The 18,741-nt window shown below is 45.3% G+C and overlaps 1 protein-coding gene across 5 annotated transcripts in view; it reads right to left on the reverse strand.

Annotated features, from left to right (window-relative positions):
• The window catches only part of JPH1 (junctophilin 1), an 88,541-nt gene that overhangs the window by 16,150 nt on the left and 53,650 nt on the right, over positions 1-18,741 (reverse strand). For all 5 annotated transcript variants that reach the window (XM_036437159.2, XM_036437158.2, XM_036437157.2 and 2 more), the window contains exon 3: positions 6,151-6,269. In XM_036437159.2, coding sequence (XP_036293052.1) covers positions 6,151-6,269 — 119 coding nt within the window. The remainder of the gene's footprint in view (positions 1-6,150; positions 6,270-18,741) is intronic.

An 18,741-nucleotide genomic window follows, 5' to 3' on the forward strand; every position in this document is an offset into this window, starting at 1 on the left:
TTTCTGACTGGCTTATTTCTCTTAGCATCATACTCTCTAGGTCCATCTATGCTGTTGTGACCCCCGCTTCTCAGAGGGAATCCCTTCCGAATCTCAGGGGCTGCCTGTGGGAGGGGGTCTGCCCTTTTTGTGCCTCCATCCTTTTTACCAGTCTTGGTGTGGTTTCTTCTGTAAATCTTTGGTTGTAAGACTTTTCAGCAAAAGGTAAGATTACCTTCTTTTTTATGGCCAAGTAATATTCCGTTGTGTAAATAAATGTTCCACAGCTTTATTAACCCACTCATCTAAGGATGGGTACTTGGGCTGCTTCCAAATCTTGGCTATTGTAAACAATGCTGTAATGAATACAGGAGGGCACATACTAGCGTTCTTTTGAATTAGTGTTTCGGGTTTCTGTGGGTACATTTACAGAAGTGGAGTCACTGGGTCATAAGGCAGTTCCGTTTTGAATTTTCGAGTTAGCCCCATGCTGCTTTTCACAATGGCTGCATTCATTACCTTTCCCATCAACAGTGGAGAAGCGTTCCCTTTTTCCCACATCCTCACCAATACTTGTTATTTGTTGTTTTATTGGCGACATAGCCATTCTGACAGGTGTGAGGTTTTAACTGCTGATTAGTGATAAGTATCTTTTCATGTCCATTGGCCATTTGTATGTCCTCTTTGGAGGCTGGCTGTTCTCTGGCAGTATTCAAATTGCATGAGGTACGTTCTCAGTGAGTCGCCAGGTAGAAGTGAGTGGTGTTCACTAGGTTGATAAAGTTTCAAACTCTGTGTCCTTGCTGGGTCTGAGGCTACTCAGCAAAGTCGCAGGGTACACCAAGTCTAGCTCCATCTGCCAGGTGCCTGCAAGCCTTTGTGGTGAGAGGGGGGTCTCGGAGCCATCAGGGTGAGGCAACAGAGTTTATTAGTCCCCAAGGGACCAAGATGTGGCCTTGTAAATGGAGGGTTCTGCACCAGTTGGGAGTGTGAGAGAAAAATGTCCCTCGGTCTACACCACACAACTCAATCTCAGTAGGGCAAGGCTGCGGGGAGGATGGGGCTAGTGGGTCTTGCCTGAGGAGGAGGTGCTGATCAAGCTTAGGGATGGGGGTAAGGGAAATGGCCCTTGCCCCAGAGCCATGCAACTCAGTCTGTCCCTCACTTTGCCTTGACCTTAGTAGGGTGGAGCCCAGAGACTGGGACCAGTAGATCTCCAGTCAGGTTCACGGGAGAGTGGGAGAAATGGCCTCTACCCTAAAGTCACACCTCAGTTACTGACAGCACGTGAGTCTTCCCGGACTTCTCTATCCTGGTGCGGGCAGCTGATGCCGTGTGGAGGGGAGTGCTCCACCCAGGAAAGATGGCTTCTGCTGTGCGGGAGAGTGACTCAGCACAGGGATCCTGGTGGCTGTCCCTTCAGCTCTTTCCCCAGAGCCACACCCCCCAGACTCTCCTCTTTTGACTCTGCTCTACCTCCCCTTTGCCAGAGCCCAGAGTGAGTGGCAGCAAATGAGATCTCATGCATTGGCACTGTAGGAGGACACCTGTGTCTCTAGCACATTCCCTGGTAGACAGACTCCCTGCTGGTTTGCTCAGCTGGATGCTATGAGGGCGCCTCTTCCTCGTAACAGTTTGGGGTTGAGTCCCCACGCTTCTCAGGGGGAATCCCTTCCAAATCTCGGGATGCCTGTGGAAGTGGGACCAGCCCTTTTCGTGCCTCCACCTTTTTTTTTTTTTTAATCAGTCTCAGTGTGGCTTCTTCTGTAAATCTTTGGTTGTAAGACTTCTCTTCAGCTAGTCTTCAGATGGTTATTGAGGTTGCTTGCTCTATATTTTGGTTGTAACTACAGTTTGGCCCAGCGAGAAGGTGAGCAACATTCACCTCCTCTGTTGCCATCTTGGATCCCTCCTCTCTAAAGAGTTCTAATTCGTAACAGAAATGTGAACTTCAGCCCACAATAACCTATGCCAAAGTCCTCAGTTTTTACTTAAAATGTTAAATTTACTGGTGTGTACAAATACATGCTACTATGAATGGCATGTGTGCTCCTAAAAATCCATAGTTTGGAGGTGTGGTCACAGGGAGGAAAGTAGGATTAGATTATATCATGTGTTACCTTATGATGAAATCAGTGAACTTGAAAAAAGAGGAAGACACAGCAGAGTTCTGTCACGCCCCTTGCATGTGCACAGGAGAGGTGACCTCACGTTCTGGGAACAGCCCTCTTCTCCCTGATGACGCCAGCATCGTGACAAGGCAGGAGAAGGCTCCCCAGCACCCACCTCCCTTTCCTTTCCCCACCTCCGCTGTCCTTGGGAAGAAACGGGGAGAATTCTCCCATCATCCCGCTGCCTCCTTTTCCTTTCTCTACCTGCCTCTTGTCCTGGAAGAGAATTCTCCCAGCACCCACCTCCCTTATCCTACCAGGCTCTCATCCTAGGGAAGAACTGTCCCCCTCACTACCTACTTATCTTTCCCCACTTACTTCTCGTCCTTGGGGAGAAGCGGGGAGGAGGCCACTCCTTCCTCTCCCTTCTACCTGCACGGGGCTTGCTACCTCCCAAGAGGGGATCCCTCTGAGACACCTGCCAATTCCAGGGCAGCGTTTCTTGGTCTTTTTAAATTCATGCCCTGCCACTTTGATAAACAGAAAAAGTTTACACTCTACTTAAATCACTTAATATTAAAAATGAAGTATTTTGACTAAACGGAAATTGTAACAGCGGGACAAACAACCATACGTATATAGTTCCTTGATCTCACCATGTCCCATTCCCGAGGGACCACCTGAGGCCTCTCATCTCACCTTTCCTGGCTTAGCTACCTGATTCCACTGGAAGCAGAGCGGCTCCTTGGGGCAGACTCACATCGCCACCAAAGCTCACAGACTGATGCGGGACAGCAGAAGGCCAGCTCATTATTTTAGAATAGGGGTGTCGAACTCAGAGAAGGGGCCAAAATCTAAAATCCAGCCTAAATCGCGGGCCGAATGGTTTACTGAACAGTCATAAACTGTCATTGTGATGGAAACGCAGCGGAGTGCAGTGATGACAGTGCGGTGCGGGCCACATTGCAAGGCCTGGCGGGACGGATTTGGCCCGCGGGCCTTGTGTTTGACACATGTGCTTTAGAACCACCGATGCCAATGTCACACAGGCCAGGGGACTTGCCCTGACACCACCAGTGCATGCTCTCCTTGTGGCCGACCTCCACCAGAAGCTCACTCAACACGAGAAGGTTGCTAGTGAACACAAATCGGGACACGGAGCATGAGATGAGTCAAATTTCTGAAGGCCTGAGGCAGCCAATTCCTCAGGGGGGTCATCTTGCCAATAAAGCCACACAGGGCTGGTGACAGCTCCTGCATCCTTCCCCGTTATAGCCATGTCCTTCCAATGCAACCGCGAGCCTTGAGCTTACGTTTTGGCCAGGGCTCCTCTCTCCTTTGGACAGTACTGACGTGGGTGCTGCCAACGTTTTCCTCTGTGACTCTCTTTCCCTGGACTCTTTGGGTGGCCAGTTCTGTCTTTAGATATTTTAATAACACCCAATCAGGTGACAAGGAACATCTCGCAACTCTGAAACCCAGGTGATCACTTCTGAGCCCTTTATATATCTCTGCGTACTATCCCGAGCTCATTTTATAATCCAGCGCAACCTTTTTCTAAATTCTTGGGGGGTGATTCACTCTACCGTGCATGTATGCAGTCACCTACACACATTCACAGCCGTTGGTATGCTTTATTTACTAGAATTTAACCCTTTACTCAAAGCCAGCCCACGGGGCTTGAAATTTCCCCCCTTAGTTTTAACTAAACTGCAGCATCATCCAGTTCTCCAGGTGTTCTGATCGCCTTCATCTCTTTAGAGAGGAGGGATCCAAGATGGCAGCAGAGGAGGTGAATATTACACTCATCTCCTCGCTGGACCAAACTGTAATGACAACTAAAATATAGAGTAAGCAACCTCAATAACCATCTCAATAACTGGCTGAAGAGAAGTCTTACAACCAAAGATTTACAGAAGAAGCCACATTGACGGACATCCTTCCGCAGGGTTAACGCCTTCTCTGCAGGACACAAGCACTGCCAACAACGGGAACGTTTATAGGTGAGATAAGTATTTTTTCTAAGCCAGGCTGCTCGTACGATTTACGTAAGAGGTGCCTGATTTGCTCACCGTGTAACGTGGCGGGGGAAAGCGTGAGTTACTGAGCTAAGCTCCCTGCAGAAGCTCAGTCACACTCAGCACAGAGAAGCCTTCCCAGACAGTTGCCGAAGGACATGCTGGCTGTGGATGAGGGGGACGGCAGCCTCCCGCACCCCTGGCCTTGTCGCAGACAGAGCCCTTGTTGTCATCCCCTGCTGTGGGGCTATATTCATTACTGACCGACAGCTAGCTTCACAGAGCCGGTTTCTCTCAGAAAGGGTGCAATTACATTTTCCCCACAATATTCCCTGCCCCCCTCCTCCATAAAAGGCTTTTAAAACCATTTAGTCTGGGAAACAGAGATGACCTTCTGGATCATTTACCTCTTGGTAACACACCTAATAGAAACCTATGGGGAACGCTCTCCCCCAACAGAACCCAGAAGCGGCCATCTGCAGACAATAGGGGGCTTGTTTGCTTTCAGAGCGGCCCAGTCTGCGCTGATTGCTGAGGCGGTGTGGGCGCCTGGCGCTGTGAGCACTGCGGGAGGAGCCAGTTGCTCCCAGCTCTCGCCTTACGGCAGGCCAGCCGCTAAGGTACCAGCCAACAGTTCCTTCCCACCCAAGGTCACCATAAAAATCGGAAAGTCTCCCTTTCTAGACAAAACCATATATACATACATGTCAAATGATTTCAGTCTCAGCCACAGGTTAAAAAATAGCGCACACAAGGAGAACACACATGATTTCCACGGCCTCCCCTGAGCTGTCATACAGAAGCCACTCTGTGACAAGTCCATCACCTCACCAACCGGGCCTCACCCCGGCCTCTCTCATACAAACAGTCTTCCGAACCTGGCCTTGACTGTCTTCATTCTTTGCAGAAAAAAACATCACCATCCTGTTACTTTCTCTTCTTTCTGTCCTTTATCACAGCCAAACTTTCTAGCTTTTATATGGATTTTGCTCTTCTGTTCACTCTGACTTACCTTGTTCGTTCAGTCACAGCGATGTCCCGGGGGGTCCCACTATCCTCTCACCTTCATTGGAACCCAGTGTGTATGGAACACACGTGCTGTGCAGGGTGCTAGTCATCCAGCTTGATTTAATAGACACCAATGTGGAAAATTCTTTACCAAGCAAATACATATTTTGATATTTAGGACATTTTGGTTCTTCTTCACTTAGAAATCTATTGAACCCTCAACCAATCCCGAGAAAGATGTTGACAAGACAATGGAGAAACACACAAAAATGGCTATTGCCATTTTATTACCACCAGTATATTATAGAAAGGGATGAAGGCAGTCTACCTGGAAACCTCTAGGAAGTGACTTTAATGTTTAAACCCACGGAAACATTTGCTGATTGCTATTTTATAACACTCGAGAGACAACCAGGACTGACTTATTTTCTGAGGTTGTCACTTTCTCTGCGTCCGTCATGACTTACATCGTCATCTCAGCCTGTGCAGAGTCACCAGACTTTAAGCGGGATGTTCCTGTACCTCTTAACCACAGTCCTGGGAGCCTCAGCTCAGGTATGTTTCAAAGGGACCTGCACGCATGCTTATTAGCATAATCAATGAACACAGAGACTGGGGCAGTGGGAATGGCTGGGGAGGCCAACTGGGGAAAAAGGAGACATATGTAAAACTTTAGACAATAAAACACACCAGTTTGTATGTATGGGCTCTCCTCTCACTGCCAGTTTGGGGTTATTTGTTACATCTGCAATGGCCACTAACTACGCACTTTGTTAGAATCAGATGCTTCTTTTGGATTCCTATCAGCACAAAGGTTGTTGCTGGGAGGGGGGGAGGAGGGGAGTCACATTGGCCAATACTCCACCTCTAGCGCTAACCTCAGGCCTCAGCTGATTCTAACTGTGCTCCCATTTGTTTTCTAGTATTTCATGAAACACAGACCCGTCAGTTGACTGGGAAAGAGTGAAAAAAAAAAAAAAGGAACTCGGAGGCGATGCTCTTACCTCTCCCACCACAGGACAGCGCGGCCTTACCTGGTTGGTAGAAGTCGGGCGACAGCTCCCTGGCCACGGATCTGGCGATGTCGCACTCCTGGCGGGCGGCCAGCGCGGCCTGGTCCGCAGCGTCGGCTTTGGCTCTGGCGTGTGCGGTCCTGCAGGGGCACAAGCGGCAGCCATCAGGGTGGGACCTTGTGAGCTCCACGCGGCCACGCAAACTGGCTGTGGCCGAAAAGGAGTGCTAACTGTGATCCGGCCTTGCACCAGCAAGGCTCAGAGTCGTTTCTACAGAGACAACATGCACTAAACCACCAGTAACATGCCTCAGTCCTTCTTCCCAGGGACACGAAGGATGAGCACACTCTGTACGGCTTGATGCCAAACTCACTGAATGGGATATCCGGTTTACCCTTCCTCTCCCCGACCATGGAGGGCAGAATTAGAACATGCGTCAACATGGCGTTTTCTGGATTTAATTCCTAGGGTAGAATCTGATTAAGGGTCTGCCCAGTGCTGTGGGTAAAGGAGCACCCTGAAGGAGAAATAAAGTAATTAACTCTGATGGGTAGCACTGACTAATTTCACTGGTGCAAATTTCACTGTCGTGACCCACAGATTGAGAACCGCTGCTGTAGAGCCCAAGACCATTGGAAAACACAGGTACTTATATTATGATTCATTAACAGTAGCAAAATTCCAGCTATGAAGTAGCAACAAGAATAATTTTATGGTTGGGGGTCACCACAACATGAGGAGCTGTATTCAAGGGCCAGGGCATTAGGAAGGTTGAGAACCACTGCTCTAGGGTTAGGGAGAGGCAGGAGGGAGAACAATGGAACTTCTTATGGCAATAACAGGTATGTGTGGTTGGCTGATTTGCTTCCTGCCTGCCTGAAGTGGGGATTTGGAGGGTGTGACTGAGAACTTTGGATCATCCACTTCCCAAGGAGAAGACCTTGTCCAGCTAGTCCTTGGATGATGATCACAAGCACCTACTGCTTATAACTTTGTAAACGTCCTATCTATTCTATTTCATGAGCACCAGCAGGACAGGACTATAGATAACAACTTACTAAGAACTTAAGTCTAAAAGGTGCTTGGACTCATTTCAGAGAGAGGCGTTGGGAAATGGCACTGTGCCCTGGCTGGTCTTAGGAGAGAAAACACAGATGGCAGCCTGAGGAGGCTGGCAGACAGAGTTCCAGGAAGAGGCAGGAGGCTGAGGTCGGACCTGCGACCATGGGGCTAACTGGTAGGAGGCCCCATTCTCCAATTATTTTCTTCAACTATGTCCTCCCACCCTGTGCTCTCACGGGGCGTTTCCCTCCTATGTACGCCCTAGCCTGGAGGCCTGATGTACTAGCTGGAGGCTTCCTTCCTGTAGGCTGGGATTTTAAATCTGGTCCTTGGCTAAATGCCCAATGCACAGAACACTGCCCGGCACACAGTATTTATTGAGGGCTCACTTTATAAATAAATGAATGAACGAGGCTTCCTTAGAAATAGCTGAGTACTGTGTTTCCCCGAAAATAAGACATCCTCCGAAAATAAGACCTACTTATAGATTTCCTTCTGAGTGAAATATAAGGCATCCCCCCAAAAATAAGGCCCCCCCCCAGGCTAAACATGAGAGATTTGGTCCATTGATTCTGAAAGAAATGGAGTCACAAGAAATTCACCAGGAAATTCAGGAATTGGATTGTTATGATGTTCCAGAAGATGATAACATGATTGTCATTGAATAAATGAGTAAATTCTTGATACTGTAGGATTCAGAGTTTGTGTTGACAACTACCGTACTACCCTACTGTATACAGGTAATAAATTTCCTTTATTTTCATTTAACAATAAATGTGTACCGTATTCTTCTTCATGGAAAAATAAGACATCCCCTGAAAATAAAACCTAGTGCATCTTTGGAGCAAAAATTAAGACACTGTCTTATTTTTGGGGAACAGGGTAGTTACCCATGAATGGATGGACAAAAGTACAGAGACAGTAAGTAAAAAGATCAGTGGTTGCCAAGGGTCCAGGGTGAAAGTGGGTGAGCGATGAACAGGTGGATCATGGGATTTTTAGGGCAGTGAGACTAGTCTGGAGAACATTAGTAATGGGGGATACATGACATTTGACAAATGCATAAGCTCACTGAACTGTACAAAGTCCTGCCAACCGTGGACTCTAGTTCATACTAATGTATCAATATTGCTTCATCAATTGTACCAAATGTACCCGCTCACACAAGATGTTAAATAATAACGGGGGAAACGATGTGGGTGTGGGGAGAGGAGGCACATGGGAACTCTCTGTACTGTCTACTTACTTTTTCTGTAAACTTAATATTGCTCTAAAAATAAAACTTTTTAATTAAAATGAAGTGGATCAAGGTCCAGTAATCAGAATGGTTATTTCTGAATCCCGGAGGGTGTTTTAGCTGGTCTCTGTCTGATGGGTATCATGAAGTGGAGACTAAATCACCGGGGTGAGAACACATTCCTAAATCCTGGCCTCGTCACCCCATGGGCAGCCCTCACTGAGGACAGGTGACACATCGGTCCCATGTGCGGTGCCTGAGCATCTATGGGGCCTCCGTTATGTCCTTTTCAGCTTCCCAGGGCTAGTTTTCATGTTCTCTCATGTTCTTAACTAGAGCCTCATCATGTCCAGGTGTCATCATACATGAAACCATAGGAGTTCAGTTATGCTACCTTGTAATAAAACCTACGCCCCTTTCAATGACAAATCCACAAAACTCAAGTAACCAACAGCTCACGGTGACACCATCACAGCCCACCACCACAGCGCCCAATGAAATGGAGGCATTAGTTCTGCCGCTTTTCACAATATGCGAGACCAGGGCACAGACAAACACAGCTTAACCTTTCTGCAAATATGTTTTGGAAGCAGAACATCAGTGAAGCCTTAACCCTGTCCTGTCTCACTTGCTCCTTCCTGTCACACCACACAGGGAGGGGGGGACCTTTCCATCCAGTGCCTGTGTCTCTCCCCCCCACCCCCCACCTGCCGAGATGAGTCCAAACCATGTTCGACCCCGAAAACCCGAGGTCTGCGGGGGAGCTTTCGCTGGCCCTGGATCCGATCACAAAAAGCAGACGAGAACAAGAACCCATTCGGACTTCGCCGTCCCCACCAGCTTTGGGTGGCCAGACCTGCCATGTCTAGATTTGGCCTGGGGGGAAATCCGGGCCTGACCCTGCCTCACACCCCAGCTTCAGTTCCAGAGCAACACACGGTCCCTTTAATCAGTCAGCTGGTAAGACCTGCCATTGTTCATGGGTTGTGGGGGGAGCTCAGGCTGGTCCATCTGGAGAGAGGAGCTCAAACTATTATACTCACAGGAAATGCCCTGCTGCTGTTGCTGGTCACGTGGGAAACACGCGTGCTTTTATGCGTGTTTCCCATGTGACCAGCGACAGCAGCAGGGTATTCCCAAGAACCTCTCATTCAATCAAACGACTGCGGACACCCATAAATCTCCAGACCCTCACCAGTCTCCAAACACTGACATCATACTCTTTCTCCCATAAAACACAGTCAACAGTAAGTGAAAAGCAACTTCTTCCAGGCATTTGTCATTGACCTTCTTTTAGGGTCCTATTTTTTAGAAATAAACCAAAAAAGTTTTAACTGGTAGAGAGTTACTATGTAGGAATGTAGAGATACAGACACGTGGGCAGCTGGCTAGACGCACATGGGAGCTAAATGTCTCCCTCCTGGACAGAAGCCCTGCAAAGGTCACCTATGAAGGGCCAAGAGCAGTCCGGGTGGAATTTCTGAACTTCAGGCACCACCTGAACTTAAGAACTTAATTACAACCTATTTTTTCCAAACAGTAAGTTTATGAGGACCTGAGCTTTCCCCTCCTTTAATGACTGAAATAGTGTTTCATGTCACCTTATTCAGAAAAACACAGCCTGGCTTTCCCAATATTTCTTAAACATAATAATACTTTTACTAAAAAAAAAAGCATATAAACAATACAGTGAGCATTCCCAGCTAAAGTAACACATGGGTCCCTTACATGCCTGTCCCAACTTCTAACTTTCCCCCGTTTATACCTCTGTTCACTGACATAGCTGATGATTTTAACCTAGAAAGGTCTATGATTCTACTAAAATTCTTCTAGAATCATCTACAATGATTCTACTAAAACACCATTCTAAGTAAATTTGGGGTGGGAAGTCAGCTTCATAAGGGCCAATCTTTACATTTATATATTCTTGAATGTTACTTTTCTCCCAGAGTTGCTTTTTTATTTTTATTTTTAAAAAAACCTAGAATAGTAACTTTAAGACAAAAATCTTAGATCCTGGCTATAAACTTGTTCCATCAAAACAATAACAAAAAAAAAACAAAACAACCCAAAAACCAAACCAAACAACAACAGAAAACTTGTTCCATCATCAGAAAACATTTGTCTTTCTTGCCAGAGCAGGAGTTCATGTCTTACTTCCCTAAAAAGTAAGCAACATCAACGTATTTAGATATACAATGTAAACTAAGGGGCTAGCTATCCCCATGGGAGTTTGCTGATTGATCTTTTAAAGGCCCAGATTCACAGAGGAATGATGATACAGGCTTTGGAAGCACTAACACTCAGAGACGAGGTTAAGACCAGCCTAGACCACAGATAATCCTTGTCCATAAGATCGAAAGTTAAACCACGTTACTTTTATCACAGAAATGTCTTTGTAGAATCATCATTTATACCACAACCTTGATTTTTTTTATTTTTTATTTTTATTTATTTATTTATTTTTTTATCAAGCGGAGACAGGAGGAACCAAGATGCGTGTGAAGAATGTTTCCATACCTGTTGTAAAATGCAGTTCCCTGTATGTGTCCTTGCCATGTTTACAGAGATCTGGGTGAGATATTCCTCGTAAAGTTCAGTGCCAGGAAGAATGTGGTCTCTGCTGATAAACCGGTGTGCTTCCTTGTATCATACATAAGAGCTACGTAAGCTTTCTTTCTCTCTTTGTTAAGGCAGCCGGGAAACCTGGAGCAAACCCACCCTCCATCTGTGTATATGGTTATCTTCCCTAACTACATGGCTGCTACGTTCCCCCGTGTCAGGAATGTATGTGTGACTCATCATAATGCCCTTGCTAATCCTTTTTGGAAACTGGCAGGATATTGGGAGAAAAAAAAAAAAATCACTGGCTCAATAAAGCTCTCTGTTTTCTGAACTCTAGCCCCTCACACTGGGTGAATGCTCAGGAACACATGTACTAACTTGGGAAAAGCTGAGCATATTAGTCAACTTCCTGTATAGCACTTTTTTTTTTTTCTATGTTCAGAACATTTTCAAGCTTGGAAAAATAAGTCCTCATTCTTAAGTACTTTACAGACTTTATTCCCTAAAATTTGATCAAACTTAATAAGCTTAAAGGCTATATCCTCTGCATGGGCCAGGTCAAAAGCACATTCCTAATCCTCAGTTGAAATATGCCAAATAATTGGCTCTTTTTTACTTTATTCTGAGTTTTATAGAATTTATCTAAAATTTACTTTCGCATGCAATTGGTGCACTGAGAAAAATCGGATGTAAAAAAATTAAGAAATGTTATGTTCTTAAAATTTTTTAGAGAAGAGCAGTCATTTAGAAGTTCAAAGACATTATGACTAAATAATATTAAAAGTTCACTTTGAAAGAGAGTCACCTGCAACTTACTAAATGGGAGAAGATATGTGCTGACCATATATCTGACAATGGATTAGCATCCAGAATAGATAAAAAACTACTACAACTCAATACCAATGAAGGACCCAATTAAAAATTGGCAAAGGACTTGAATAGGTATTTCTGCTAAGATGACATACAAATGGCCAATAAACATATGAAAAAAACATCAAGATCATGTATATGAAGGGAAATGCAAATCAAAGTCACAAGATACTATCTCACATCCATTAGCATGGCCACTAGAAAAAACCCTCCAAAAATAACAATTGTTGGGGGGATGTGGAGAGATTAAAAACCTGGTGCACTATTGCTGGGAGTGTAACAGGGTGCAGCTGTTGTAGAGAACAGTACGGTGGAGGGTAGGGCTGGGATCACAGTATTTTAGGGGAGGCGGCAATCTGGAGACCCCTGCCCATTGGTTCTCTGTTTTCATTGTCAAAGACTTATTTTAATAAGAATCTCCCCAATGGACTTCTGTTTTAAGAGATGCTTGCCAATTAAATTGTACAAATTAAGAATAGAAAAAGAAAACGGTATGGTGATTTCCCAAAAATTAAAAATAGAATTACCATAGGATCTGCCAATTCTATTCCCAGGCATATATACCACAAAGAAGGAAAAGCAGAGTCTCAAAGAGATATCTGTACATCCATATGCAGGAAGCATTGTTCACAGCCATCAAAAGGGGGAAGCAACCTGTGTCCACCAACAAGTGAATGGATAGACACAATGTGGTGAATATGGTCATACACTGCACAGTGATGTTTTGGTTAATGATGGACTGCATATAAGATGATCCCACAAGATTATAATGGAGCTAAAAGTTTGCTATGGCCCAGTGACCTCAGCTGTTGTAACACTGTAGTGAAATGCACCACTCGCATGTTTGTGGTGATGCTGGTGTAAACAAACTCACCGTGCGGCCTGTGGTTTAAAAGCACAGCACATACAGTGACAGTAGTGCACTAGACCACACAGATTTGAGTAAGTGCACTCTACGATGTGCGAATGATCACGGAATCACCTTATGGAACGTTTCTCAGAATGCATGCCAATGTCAAATGGCCCAGGACTGCACATCCATGTACTGTTATTCAACCTCAAAAAGGAAGGAAATCCTGACAACTGTTTCAACATGGATGACCCTGGAGGACGTTATGCTTAGTGAAACAAGCCAGCCACAAAAACGACGATTCCATTCATATGACGCACTTAGAATAGTCAAGTTCACAGAGTCAGAAAGTAGAAGGGTGTTTGCAGAGAACAGGGAGAAAGAATGAGGTGTTATTAGTTAATGACTGTAGCGTTTTAGTTGTGTAAAACGGAAAAGTTCTGGAGATTGGTTGCACAGCACTGTGAATACACTTAACGCTATGAACTGTAACCCTTAAGGATGGTTAAGATGGCAAATTTAGGCTATGTATAGTTTTTAAAACAAAGAAAACATGGTTACGTATGTTCGAAGTATTTCCAGAGCATCCTATGTGCCCAGAGGGTGTGAGGAGAAAGAGCAAAGGTTGGGCTCCCAGATGAGAAGGTGCAGGAATCTCAGCCAGGGCATGCAGCCTGTCACGAGGGGGAAGAGCCATAAGAGAAGGCATAGCCCCCGGCGTTAAGAGGGAGGAACTTACCACCCTTTTGAAACACCAGGGCAGCCTCCAGCCTGCACTGTCAGCTCTTACGGCCCGGCACAGAGGCTGTCAACAAGTACTCGTTGAATGGAGAAATGGGAAGAAGGATGGGAACCTGAGGGAAAACCCCAAGATCTCTAACTTGGCTTTGCTACAGATAGAAACTGTGCAGGTGTGGATGAGAAGACAGTCTGAAAGTGATGACAAGTTCAGTTTTAGGCGAGTAGGATCCTACGTGACACAGGCATTCAGAGGGCTGCCACTCAGAGTAAAGGTCAAGGTTAGAAACAGGGAGGTGGGCATCATGATCACAGAGAATGAGTGCATGACAGGTGGATGAACCTATCAAGTCAATGAGTCAAAAACTCAAAGGACACCCTGGCCAGCGTGGGTCGGTGGTTAGGGCATTGGCCCATGCATCCAAGAATTTTGGGTTCAATTCTTGATCAAGGGCATGTACTGGGTTGCAGGTTCCATCCATGGCCCTGATCACGTATGCGGGAGGCAACTAATCAATGTATCTCTCTCACATCAATGTTTCTCTCTCCTTCCCTTCCTTCCGCTCTCTTAAAAAAAAAAAAAATCCTTGGGTGACAATTAGCAACAACAAAAAACAAAGACAGAGACAAAAGTGCCCCTGGGACGTGGTGAAGGACATAGTGAACTGAGAGGCAGCAGGGCACAGATGGAGGGTGGACTTCCAATAGAACCGTTCAGAGTTCTTGTTTTTGGATAAACCACATCTCCTGTTAGGACGCAAGTGGGCCAGATGGGAATTTGTCCCTTCCCTGGGCCCTAGCCACTGTGACATGTGCCCGGAGAGTGTGAGGAAGGGGTGGCTTGTCAGTCCTGCCATGTGCTGGAGAGAGCTGAGGGCCCAAAGCGTTTGCTAAGAAGCTCTGAGAGGGCAGTGCTGACCCAAAGGCCACTGCGGGAAGGGGGTCAGTGAGGAAAGGGGCAGAGGAGGGAGAGGAAGCAGGTGTCAGCCACACGCTGGACACTTTTGACCCGGAAAGGAAGGAGGAAATTTGGACAGTAACCAGAAGGATGAAGTGGGCCAAGGGAAAGGGCGTTTTATCTGCAGCTGAAGACAACAAGAGCTGGTCAGGCTGGAAGTTGGGCAGAGAGATGCCCAGGGGAGAGAAGCAAATGAAGAAGCTTTGAGAAGGTGACAATGGTCGGAGTCGGGTCCAAGATGAAGCAAAAGAAAGGAAATGGGAAAAAATTATAAGAACAGCTAGGTTGATCTAATGTTTTAAGAGATGGAGAGAACTGTGGGCTTTAGAAGCAGACAGACCTGGGTCAATCCCCAGTTTATCACATACAGGCCACGTATGTAACTTTAGCCTCAAGGTCCTTCCCTGTCAAATGGGGATGCTATTGTCTAAGGAACTGCTGTGCATCAGAACTGATTTATACGAAGTACTTGGCACCAACTGAGGGTACTTCGTCGATAAATGGCCATGGTTGGTCTTCCGTTGAAATGTAGGGCTTGAAGGAAGACCCCGGGGGCTTAAAGAGGTGCTGTGGGGTGGCAGGAAGGAGCACTGGAATTGCTGGATGGGACCAGGAGGACCTGGCTTCCGGTCTATATGATTCTGCCTCGTTCTCCATCAGGCCCTCCCTCTGGGAGAAACAGGAGAGGGAGAAGGTGGCTCTGACCCAGGGTAGAGACTTGAGCGAGGAGGATGTCCCTGCTGCAGGGCTTTGGGGAGGGAGAAGGGCTCATGCCAACTGTGGACCCTGAGCTGGAGGAAGTATAGGAAGGATTAGGTTAGGATCAAGCAAAAAATGGGGAGGCAATCTGATCATTGTGATGTCCATACAGGTAGGCTATTATAGTTTCAGGTGCTTTTCATTTTTATTATTATTATTATTTTTAATATATTTTATTGATTTTACAGAGCGGAAGGGAGAGGGATAGAGAGTTAGATATATTGATGAGAGAGAAACATCGGTCAGCTGCCTCCTGCACACTCCCACTGGGGATGTGCCCGCAACCAAGGTACATGCCCTTGACCAGAATTGAACTTGGGACCCTTCAGTCCTCAGGCAGACACTCTATCCACGAAGCCAAACCGGTTAGGGCAGGTGCTTTTTAATGAACTGAAATGAGGCTTTGTCTTTCCCCTGGCAAATTCTATAAAAACTGCCTAATTCTGACTAAATTCAAGTTCTATAGGAACTGCCTGATTCTCCCTACTAAAAGGAATTACTTTAGTTCAAATGACCAGCTAGAGGCTTTTGAGAACCGAAGTGGGCGGGGGGGGGGGGGGCAAATCATTCCAAAATGAATGCATATTGTATAAAATGAAACCAGAGAGAACCAGGACTACATTTTCACTGAAACACACACATCTGGTTGTGCCCGATAAGGACGCTGCAACCTTGGGAACCTGAGACCTGGGCAATGAGAACGAGAACGGTCACATCCAGGCGGCTTTTATTTGCACACCACGGCTGTGCAGCTTGTGCTTTACCAGTGGCCCGTCATGGGCACAAATTACAGTATGACTACGGATCAGAGCGATTCCAGACGAATGGTCCACCCCATCGTGGCAGCCAGCCGTGCGCAGGGAAGGCAGGCCTCTTCTCCACTCACTGCTGCCAGTGCCCAGCAAATGCATGCTCTGTGGGGCTCAAATTCTCACTGTCTACATCCTTCTACATGAAAAAAATGAAGCAACCATCACTCACTCACTCCTCAAAAAATGAAGCAGATCCTTTAGAACTGCTCCTTTAACTCGCCATTGAAACACATTCTCTTAGGTAATAAAATACCCATTTTCTTCTTCTTTTTTGTTAATCCTCACCAGAGGATATTTTTCCACTGTTTTTGTTTTGTTTTGTTTTGTTTTGTTTTAGAAAGTGGAAGGGAGAGGGAGATTCAGAGAGAAATAGCAACGTGAAAGAGACATACCAATTGATTGCCTCCTGTATGCAGGGCTGGGGAATCTGCAACCAAGGTATGAATCAAACGCGGGACCCTTCAGTATGCAGGCAGAATCAAACCGGGACCCTTCAGTCTGCGGGCTGATGCTCTATCCACCGAGCCAAACCAGCTAAGGCCCAAAGTACCCATTTTCTATCCTATAGTATCTAAAATGATTTTCTAAATTCTGTAACTATGTATAGCGACAGAGGTTAATTAGATGTTTCACGAAAGACCCGAAGATAGAATCATTACGTTGTGTACCAGAACGAATATAATGTATGTCCATTATACCTCAGTACAATAAATTATAAAAGTATTAAGAATAATATTAACATCACAAATTAGTATCATAAAAAATGGCTCTCTAAAAAAATCCCGAATCTACCAGTTTCCCCCTTCCCTTTGTCCTGTCTTGAATGCCTAACTGGTAACAATAAAGGAATCTATTCCTCTATTGGGTATTGGATGCTGAACTGTCTGAACAAGAACTTGATGGGGAGTAACTATGCAAAGCCATCCTGCACCTTTGTTTCCATCTCACTCAATGTCCAGGTTTTGAGGTTGTTGAGCTTATGAGAAGACTGCTTTGTGAGGAATGTTAGGACGGTAGGTTATAGTTATTCTCAGCAAACTAGTTTTATTTGTTTCGTGTTTCCTTGTAGAAATAGTAATTCAGTTATAACCTACATAAATGTCATGCCTGGCCTGTATCAAGAAATCACTCGATAGTTCAACCAAGAAATCCTCGACTAACTTCACTTTAAATCATCGGTCTTTTGCAGCAAAGATATTGGGCACAACAATCTAAGGAGCCCAAAGGATTGGCTCTGATTCATAGTAACCTTCTGATTTTGAGCAAGTGGCTCTTGAACGTTCTGCTTTACCAGACAGGCTTGAAACCACAATGAGGACTGGAAGGGCCTCTGAGAGCCCCATGGTCAATTACTTTTCTTTCTGTAGGGTTTTGAGGCGCAGAGAGGCTAAGGAACATAGGCAAAGTCACACAGCAATTCAGTGGAATGAATGGGCAGAACCAGTCTCCTAACCTTTCGAGCAAAGCTGGGTGACCTCGGTGAAAAGAGATTTCTCCCATCCAAGTACTAACCAGGCCCGACCCTGCTTAGCTTCCGAGATCAGACGAGATCGGGCGCGTTCAGGGTGGTATGGCCGTAGACTGAAAAGAGATTTCTGTACTACTTCTTGATTTTGCTGCCATTTAATGATCTCACCTATATGTTTGTTCTGTTATAAAAACATATTCATAGTCCTAGTCCTATCTTCTTATATTAATTTTTTTCTCTGAATCTGTAGCCCTCTTTATTTCTCTAATTCTTTAGTTTTAATAAATTTATGATTCCCATTGAAAATTAAGATTTTGAGCTTTCTTCATATATATATATATATATTAAAGCCAGTTTTGGCTGACTTTCACATGAAATAACACAGCTTAGAAAACATCTCACTGGAAACTGTAAGAAAGATTTGGTTTTCATCAAGGCTATTCTGCTGGAACATTTTTAGGTGATGTTAAAAATACTGCAGATTCATCCAACTCATAGCTGCCTTCCCCAAATCACAAATTAGTAATCAACACCTCCAAACTTAAGAGGAAATATCAGATCATTCAGTTTTTCCTGAATTCTTAGAAAGTTTTCTTCTTTTTCCTCATGAGAATCTAAAAAAACACACAAAACTCCATTGTGATTGTACCTGTTTTTAGCATTTGCTGTGCTAAACCGAGAAGATTTTCACCCCAATACTCAACAGATAAAATAATAGCTTGCCCAAAGGCACTGGAAAAATTCAGGCAGAAACAAATATTTAAATTAGGGCGACTGGTTTTCTGTTTAGTGCCTTTCAATAAAAATAACGCAATTCCTTGGGGGAAGACAAAGGTGGTTTTTAAGATGACAATGTGTACTGGGAGATAGAATGTGTACATACTTCCCCTTCATTAAAGACCATGGTAGAAATGCAAGGCAGGATTCAAATAAAATAAAAGAATCGTGTTAAATTCTGGCTCAAAGGACAGGAATATTTCCTTCTAGTCCTGGAAGGTTGCCCGTAGTCTGCTTCAATATTGCATCCTTCTGGTGCCTATAATAAATACTTGGGTTTCTTGACCAGGAGCCTGCTGTCTGCCTGGGTATCTACTTTAGACACATTTTGGTGAACTTTTAACCTTTGTTTTTTTTTTTTCATTGTGGAATTTATTGACTCTGGGGCCTGGGATGCGTGCCTGTCAGCAGGATGGACAGACGCCGGCTGCAGTCACTGGGGAATGCAGGGTCTGCCTTCTGCGACTCCTCGGTGACAGATGCATTCACGGGAATGGAACCAGTCCTCGGCAATCT

This window comes from Pipistrellus kuhlii, unplaced genomic scaffold (genome assembly GCF_014108245.1).
Source record: "Pipistrellus kuhlii isolate mPipKuh1 unplaced genomic scaffold, mPipKuh1.p scaffold_m20_p_14, whole genome shotgun sequence".
NCBI classification, from domain to species: Eukaryota; Metazoa; Chordata; class Mammalia; order Chiroptera; family Vespertilionidae; genus Pipistrellus; species Pipistrellus kuhlii.